This window comes from Hordeum vulgare, chromosome 4H (assembly GCF_904849725.1).
Source record: "Hordeum vulgare subsp. vulgare chromosome 4H, MorexV3_pseudomolecules_assembly, whole genome shotgun sequence".
Taxonomy (NCBI): domain Eukaryota; kingdom Viridiplantae; phylum Streptophyta; class Magnoliopsida; order Poales; family Poaceae; genus Hordeum; species Hordeum vulgare.
The window spans coordinates 89,221,633-89,230,689 of record NC_058521.1 but is presented as its reverse complement, the minus strand read 5'-3'; the positions used below and the strand labels follow the sequence as shown (position 1 = coordinate 89,230,689).

General features: G+C 41.7%; 1 protein-coding gene across 1 annotated transcript; it reads right to left on the bottom strand.

Moving 5' to 3' along the window:
- Positions 1-212: 212 nt before the first annotated feature.
- On the bottom strand, positions 213-9,057 carry LOC123447969 (protein SHORTAGE IN CHIASMATA 1 homolog). Its single transcript, XM_045124719.1, has 10 exons — positions 8,685-9,057; positions 8,435-8,518; positions 8,260-8,343; positions 8,106-8,162; positions 7,941-8,030; positions 5,531-7,482; positions 4,524-4,731; positions 2,283-3,014; positions 657-2,165; positions 213-580 (listed from the first exon to the last, which is right to left on the bottom strand). The coding sequence occupies exons 1-10, from the start codon at positions 8,976-8,978 to the stop codon at positions 464-466; spliced, it is 5,127 nt and encodes a 1,708-aa protein (XP_044980654.1). The 5' UTR covers positions 8,979-9,057; the 3' UTR covers positions 213-463.

Below are 9,057 nucleotides of genomic sequence, written 5' to 3'. Positions count from 1 at the left end.
TGGGTTATTCAGCACATGCTGTCAGGCAACGGTGCATAAGGATTAAGGAAAAAAAATACTGTACTAGTACTAGTGGTTTTGCTTTCTCAACAGAAATAGCTGGAGTATAAGCTTGAGAAAGCGAAACATCTTTCAACACAATCACTCAAGCAAAAATCAGATCAAACTCCCTGAATCCATCGAATATGGAAACAGCAGACCAATCTTGCACGTTGAACGCGGCAAATATTCCCTTCTTCCCTCTGTAAATGATGAACAATGATGCCATATTCACTGGTTCACCCTCAATGTTTCACAACAAATTGTGGTGCGAGTGTGACAACATACACTGTTACTTTGTGCACATTGTATCTCCAACAAAGTTCACCATAAAAAAGTGTTGCTAACACATATTTTCATGGGATATATTTACATAGCAGCTAAGACAACTCCTAATTTGCATCAAGTACCGAGGACCTCTAATCTACGTACCTTCTTCCCGGTATCTTTTCCGGAAGCCACACTCAGCACCAGAGCTATTTGGGTCTGTCCAGATCAACTTGCTTTGCTTCTCCTTCCCGTATGTTGCAAATGAAAGTTTCTGCACAAACACAACCAGGTTAACTTTATGCATAAACACTAGAAATTCTATGACATCAGAGTCTGTTTGCATATACCTGTCTGGCTCTCTTGTCAATGGGAGTCCATGATGGATCTATGGACGGCTCTATCCTGTTTTCATGGCTTACACTTGGTTGCATCTTGAAATCTTTTCTTGCTCTATGGGTATGTGCTTTAGTTCCTTCTCTGGCTTTCTCATGATGGTGAGTCCCAACAGACGGGTTCCGCTTCCTCAATGGAGTATCGCCATCTCCTCGGTATCTGAAGGATCCAATATGTGGAGGATTTATAATCTTAGCTGCTCCCTCCCTCATCCTTGAGTTTGATATCATTGCTGGTGTATTACATCTTGATCTCTCCTCACGCGCTCTTCTTTTTTCGTTCATTTGCCGTAGATAATCAATCTCCCAGCTTGAGCCATGTGAAGTCGAATGAAGGCCAGAATTCTGTTTCAGAAAAGCATGCGAACTTCCTGGATTCTGCATTATTTCCTCTCTTGGCTCATGATATCTGCTGCCCACATCATTCCTGCAAGAGCTTGAGGCAACATCCCCATGTACATGACCCTTCCAAGTGTCATGTGTACCTCCTGAAATGTCCCAGTAACCAGTATCATCATTGATCTCCAATGCAGATGGAAATGCTGGATGACTGTAACTTCTGCTGAATGATGGTTCGCTTGCGGGAAAAGAGCTTTTGATTGGTTCTTTACCCCCTGATTCCGGATGCCAAGAGAAGTCGTATGTGTCCACCATATTGTTAGCCCTTCTTCGGTTATAACGCCTCGGATCTGCAGTCAATCCATTGCTGATATGATCACTCATGATCTGATTGTCAGTTACTGCATCAATACCGTGTTTTCTTGGCAGACAAGAGGCCCCTTCACCTGCCCTACTCAAACTTTGATTGAACATAAAGATCTCTGGGAACTGAGGCATTGCATCCTCCACGTCAGAGAACCTCCTCAACTTAGGCTGTGAGAATACATTGTTATATTCTACATAGTCCCCAGGCAATTGGTTTAGAGGATCGGGATGGAGGGTATCACTAGTTGGTACTGCAAAAACTTGAGAGGCGCACCTTTTCCTTTTACTTGGAGACTGCAACAATGCACTACAGATATCTGAATCTACAGAAGAGCCTTCCGTCATTACAGACCTAGATTCACCTAGCTCACCGAATTTGGACAAAGCACTGAACAGAGAAATGTTCTGCGGAGACAACAGATACTTCTCAACAGCCTGAATACGACGCTCATGTGACCAACCGAGGAACTCCACGAGGCTGCCTCCACAAGTAAGCATAATGTATGCAGACAAGGGATTGATTGAAGGGAATTTTGTGAGAAAAGATTCAGCCAAGCTTTCTGATTCAGGTATATCTGGAGAAGGAGCTTTATTCAACATATTCACATTCCTAATGCAACTGAGAACTATCTCATCTGTTGACTTGGGTGTGCATGAGAAGAATATCTGTAAGTTCGTCACCAGACTAGCAGCTGCAGCATATAGAGATTCAGATGACTCCATTACAGCAGAAAGAGACTGAGGTTCACCTTCAAAGACCTGCAAGAGTAGAAGCAGTGAAACTGTTCAGTAATTGCAGACATAACTCAAAGACAGGTATACCGTGATAACCCTATCAGGTAAAAGAAAATATCTCAGGAGTTCAAAACCAATTACCATTACACAACCACAGAAACAGAAGCTAATTGACATCAGAATGTTGGTCGCAATGATCTCTACAAAATTTGTTATACTAGATGTCTCTGCCGATGCTGTGAATTCATTGCTTTCAAAGATTTTTGTCTCAAACCATACTAGGCAAGCTGCAGCACTGAGTATTAGGTCCACAGGAAGATCAACGTCTCGTTCCACAACCTGCATTCCTTCTTTCTCCAAAGATAGTATCTGCTGATAAGATGATCTCCGAGAGAAAAGCATATTCTTTCCATGACTTCCAGTATTTACAACAATCGCCGGGGTGGATAATCTTCCTGGAGTGAGGCGACCAACTTTTACACCGGAAGGCAAGTCAGTTCCAGATAGATTGTCTTGTGGAGCCTTTATCACATTTGCAGATACAGAAGAAGTAGAGCTGCTCTTCTCAACTGCAGGCACAAAATGTTGTGAATGGAGGATAGTTCTTTTGCTCAACACTTCCTCTATGTGCCGCTGTTCAGCTGTAGGAACGAACTTATGTGCATCAACAAACTCTTTCTCCAAATTTTCTTGTTTGAGCAGTCGATCATCTGCAGGCAATTTATTTATTGAATCAGCAGTGCTATATTTGCACAGATTTTCCTGCCGTCCTTGCAGCTGATTAGTTGCTGGTATAAAGTTCAATGAATCAACAATTCGCATCTTCTTCATCTTCTGTTGCAGATCTTTCTGAAGTGCATGCAAAACCGTATCCTGCAAATAATCAGGACGGGTTCTTATTTCTTCGTAGGCATTTCTGTTTTGCCAGGAGATTATTTACTGTCCTATCAACCATTGGTAGCATCCATAATGAGGGTCTAAAAAAAATCTGAACAACTCAAATGCAATGCACCATCCACAAGATCTGACAACACTATGCAGCCAATGAAAACTTGAGTTAAGTGACCTACAACTGTTTGAATATTGCCAATTGCTTATTTCTGCAAATTTTTGTGAGATGTGCCAAAAAAATTGCATTATTGTGTAATCATCTACTCCCTTTGTTCCAAAATATTTTAAGTTCTAGGTTTGTCCTGTCAAACACCTTTAAGTTTGACCAAATCTGTTGAAAAATATACCAACATCTACAATGCCAAATTAATTTTATTAGATTCACTGTAAACTATGTTTTGTTATCCTTGATGGTCAGGTGGTGCCTCAGAAGGACACCTTACGATATTTGGGGTCAATGTTGCAGAAGGATGGGGATATGGATGAAGATGTGAACCATTGAATTAAAGCCGGATGGATGAAGTGGCGCCAAGCTTCTGGCATTCTCTGTGACAAGAGGGTACCACAAAAGCTAAAAGGCAGGTTCTATAGGACGGCGGTTCGACCCGAATGTTGTATGGCGCTGAATGTTGGCCGACTAAAAGGCGACATGTGCAACAGTTAGGTGTGACGGAGATGCGCATGTTGAGAAGGATGTGTGGCCACACAAGGAAGGACCAAATTCGGAATGATGATATACGAGATAGAGTTGGGGTAGCGCCAATTGAAGAGAAGCTTCTCCAACATCGTCTGAGATGGTTTGGGCATATTCGGCGCAGGCCTCCAGAAGCCCCGGTGCATAGAGGACGGCTAAAGCATGCGGATAATGTCAAAAGAGGTTGGGGTAGACCGAACTTGACATGGGAAGAGTCCGTAAAGAGAGATCTGAAGGATTGGAGCATCACCAAAGAACTAGCTATGGACAGGGGTGCGTGGAAGCTTGCTATCCATGTGCCAGAAACATGAGTTGGTCGCGAGATCTTATGGGTTTCACCTCTAGCCTACCCCAACTTGTTTGGGACTAAAGGCTTTGTTGTTGTTTGTTTGTTGTTCATCGTAAACTATGTTTTCATATTGTATATATTTGATTTGTAATAGTAATATATTTTTCTATATCATGGTCAAACTTAAATAAGTTTGACTTAGGACAAACCTAGAACATTAAAAAAATGGAATGCAGGTAGTCAATTTTCTGTTCTGATCTGGAACTCACTAGAGAGTATAGAGTTTTATCCAGAAGAAAAGTGAACTTCGTTGGATACTAGAATTACTGAACTAGACAGCAACCAATGAGTATCCTTTCATATTTAACATGTGCATGGTAAAACATTAGTAAGTTCCAAACAGCTTGACCAACATACGGTAAAACGAACACAGCAACAAGTTCCTAACATCACAACTAACATATGAAGATCCAACTAATGCAAGTGTTAAAAAGTAATTGATAATCACCAGTGTGGCTCTCAACTCCTGGTCAGTAGGGTTGTCCTCCATAAGTGCAACCGAAGGATCTTCAACATCCACTTTGACATAGAGGAAATGCAGTTGTGGAAAACCATCTAAATTAGGAGCCAGAGACAGCAAGGTAGATAATTTATTTGGACCTCCGTATTCCAGTACAATGCCAAACTCACTGAAAGGGAATGAAGCTGGAATGTTCCTTCAAAATTGAGACCAAAATAAATATAATAAATACTTGACAACAGTCACACTAAAATCATGATGCGTGTAGAAAAAAATCATCTACCTAGAAATACAAATGAACTCAACTACAAATTTTTGGGAGGGCAGTTTAATCATCAATGGGAAAAAAATCCGTAGAAAAACAGAAGCCTCAAAAGTATCTTGGAAGGGAAGTTTAATCATCAATGGGAACAAAAAATGTAAGATGGCTTGATAAGTACCACGGCGTCGATCCTTCTGAAAAATACAAATCCTTTTAGAAATATGGTTCTAGAATTGTAAATTTGTAATCTGTCTAATCAGTTAGAAACGAAAGTCAACTAACAATTGGGCATGAACTGTTCATACAACACATACATGTGTTTGCTCACAAAAATGAAAACAACTCTAGCCTTGGTTCCAGTGAAGTCCAGATGTTGTGAAGTATTCAGCCAGTTCAAATCTATAACCATTATTTGTGGTTTCTTGTAAATAAATCGTTCTGACATTTGGATTATTTGTAAGGATCCGAGAAGAAAAACAAGTGGAGTGCAATAACGCAACGAAAGAGCTGATTTGTTCTTATACTTGTATGAATTTCCTTAGGTGGTTTACTCATTCTGTATGCTAATTGGGGACATTTTGGTAGAGCTCACATGAAATTTTTCATAAAGATTGAGTATGTTACTCCAAGAACCAGATTATTTGCTTCTAGAAGTAACTTGATTTGTAGTAAACTCTGTACAACAAGAACTGGAGCAGATAACTGGCATGGTTTGTTTATCATGTGTACTTACTTATTATCTAGCAGAATGCAATCTGACTTCGGCAATCCTCCGAGCACCCAAGTTGTAGGGTTTGGCTTGTCCACGTGATCTAAATAAGCTGCAGGGTCTTTTCCTAGCTCAACAAATGTCATCTTCATCGAAGTTAATTTTTTACCCAATGGCAGCCAAAAAGCTGTATCGGCAACTATAAGGATCTGTTGGCTGCTGCGTGTATTAGATCTCAGGATCATTTCAATGTCATGCAATGATGGGTGAGAGTCAATTTGATGCTTCTCAGCTTTCCACAGTGCTTCAGCAATGAAACTATGAATATTTCTTAACCTCTCAGGAATATTTTCAAAGCTTCCAATCAGGTTGCTTATGTACAGATGCCCAGCATGCAAACCAAAGAAACATAGATAATATGCAACCTGTTTTAATCCATAAAGTACAATGAGTTCCATCTTATCTTCATGTTTACAGCGACTATCAAAGCCATCTGAACCATCTCCAGTTATCAGTCCAAGAAGCTTCTGCTTCGAAATGCTTAAATGACCATCCGAGAAAGTATGCCTCAAATATGCACTTTCTTGCAAAGCAGTTGTATAGATTCTATGGATGTGTTTGATAAGGACTCGGATAGAATCTGAGAGGCTAACAGGATGAATTTCTATGAGCTTGTCAACTTTAGGCCTGCTTGGAAAAGAAGCTGCTTGTTCATTTAAAGTAGGGATATCTAAAGTAGAAATATGTTCATCATTAGCTCCTCTCTTGGTGCCGCTTCTTACATTCAAGTAGAAATTTATGTCACTGGATTGTGTCATTGACTCGAATAAGGAAGCTGCCTTTCCTGAACTTGGCTTTACCATGTGGCCGTGGCCTCCAGTATCACTTTCTTGTCTGTATTTTTTAGCTGTTTCCACTACAGGAGATGGATCATGAGGTAGAGGCGTAGGCACATAAATACTGTTCTGTTTGTCCTCATCTTGATGTTTTGCACTTCTCCAGAAATACTCAAGAAAATCAAAGCCAAGTGCTGATGTCTGCCGACAATTGACTTGCATCTCAGAATTGAACTGGCAACTTTTTACCTCCTCAACCATGCTTGCATAGGTAGAGCATATCTCCCGGTTGCATGGACCTTCCAATAAAAGATGCCAGTCCAAATAAATTCTGTCAGCTGCAGAGAGTGAATGTGTTTTCAAGGAGCAAAGTACTTCTCCCATGGAGGGGACCATAGACCTCAGTGTCATATCATCATCAGATAAAATAGGCGTGGGTAGTGATCTGAATGTATCATCAACCAGCACCAACTCAGAGCTAACCACTGATTCATAGAAACGTCTTGCTGGATCAAAATCGTCTTTGAATATTTCATCAGATGTATTCAGCTCAGCTGCATCTGACTGAACAAGCATTTTGAAGACATCCTCTGAAGGGAAATCAATGATCTGTGATTCTTCTAAAAGAACTGAGCAAGGCAAATCTGAAAAGGTGCCATCAGGCTTGAGAGGGTATAATGCTGAGTTTCTCTCAAGAAGAAGATAATCATTGATCCTCACAAGATCCATTTCTACTGCAGCCTTAACTGTCATTGGTTTATCTGCTTGATAGTCTGCGCATGGGGTATCTTTGGAAACAAAGGCTAACATGTCCATGTCAGTTGATCTTGAGAACTCAGTTGAGTTGAACACTGGATACTGAACTTGTGCTTCACCCAAATGTTCAACAAGGTTATGAAAAATATTAGATATCTCTGCCTTAGTGGGACACCCATTAAGCTCCCAAGAATGCCTATGAACCTCCAGTAGTGGTATTGTTACACCACAATCTAATGCTGCAATCTCTAAAAAGTTAATATTTGTTGCAGACAAATGTTCCTCGTCATTATGCTTCACAGGGATTTTCTCTACTTGATAAATTGAGTCTGCAAGTTCAGTTGGATAGCTTAATGTCATCTCAGTGTCAATATCAATGAAATCCTACAAGAAATTAAAACAGAAGATGGGACTGTGAGCAAACGGTATTACTCATAAATATCATGAAGCTTTGAGTTAAGAGAACCCAAGGGAAGTGAACCGATAACATACTAATCACTAATTGGTGGGTGCAAGCAACTTCAACCGCTATGCATAACAGATATGACTTCATGGTAATCACATCGATTGTTATATATAGTACAAAACTGTGTCGAGATGGATATAAATTTTTACTTTTGAAACAACTGTGGATACAGAAGGTACAAGGAAACCCTGCTTCACGCCATTACGTATGTAATTGTAACAGTATGCAGTAAAGGAACATCAGTATCACAACCATTAAATTATAAGCACAACATCTTGATCTGCCTCTTATAACTAACTGCAGCTCCAAGCACAACATAGATTCTGAAACAATAGACTGGTACTGCTTGAAATTTTTAAGAGATGATGTAAATTACCAGGTTGATTTTCGCATCTGGAACACCAAACAATAAGGAGACACCATCACCAGACTGGTCACCACCAAAGGATGCAAGTCCTTCCAAAATCTTAAAAAAACACAAAAACAAGACATGACAATGAAACCACAGAAGACTTGACCGATATCTATGAACGAAGCTTACCTGCGGGAGATCGACCTCTACAACCTCAAATATGCGCTCCTTCAGCAGTTCCCATCTCTAACATCACCACATGCAGAAACCAGTAAATCACAAAGTAATCTCCTAGGGAACAGTCACAACACAAAGGAACAACACAGGAACAAACTTCAACCACCTTCGTATCAGTGGCGGTTTCCAAACTATCTGATGTGCATCCGTCTTCCTTCCCATCCTTTTCGCTGCTAATCTCGCCCAATCCCTTCAATAAAAACAAAAGTGTTCACAAATGTTACATGAAAAAAGGGGTAAACCAACAATGCACGGAATACAAGCATCAAAGCTTCACTCACATCAGGGATTTTCAATGCAACAGACTCCCTCAAGCTAAAACCCTTGCGATACGCGCCCCTGTCGTACAGGAAATCATCCAATCCCTGCGTGAAGCATCCAGGCCGTTGCAATTCACAAATGCCGCACAAATTGTCTCACGGAATAACCAAATTAACTAGTAAAACCATAAAGAGCGCCCCCAGTCCGAGCTACTTCGGTCGCACTAACACGAGTAGAGAACGCGAACCACCGTAGGAAAAGCTGACTCACCTCGTCGGCGGCGGGGACAGCCGGCACAGGAAGGGCCTGCGGAATAACGGCCGCGAGGAACTCAGATAGCGCGGAGGATATGGGGAGAGTGTCGAGATGGTCGCCCGAGATGCTGACCGCGGGGTGGTCGGCCGCGGCGGGGAAAGGGAGGGGGAGCGGGAAATACGGATCCGGGGGAAACGGGGGGACGGGAAGAGGAGGGAAGCGCAAGGATGCTAGGGCTAGGGCTTGGTCCGAGCAGGAGGCCGCCGACGGCGGGGAGAAGTAGTCGGTGGCGAGGAAGCGAGTCCGCATTGGGAGGCGGGGGAGTGAAGAAGTGGGAGGAGGAAGACGAGTGATTCGGTTTGAAATGTCGAGGCGCGTTTGACTCTCG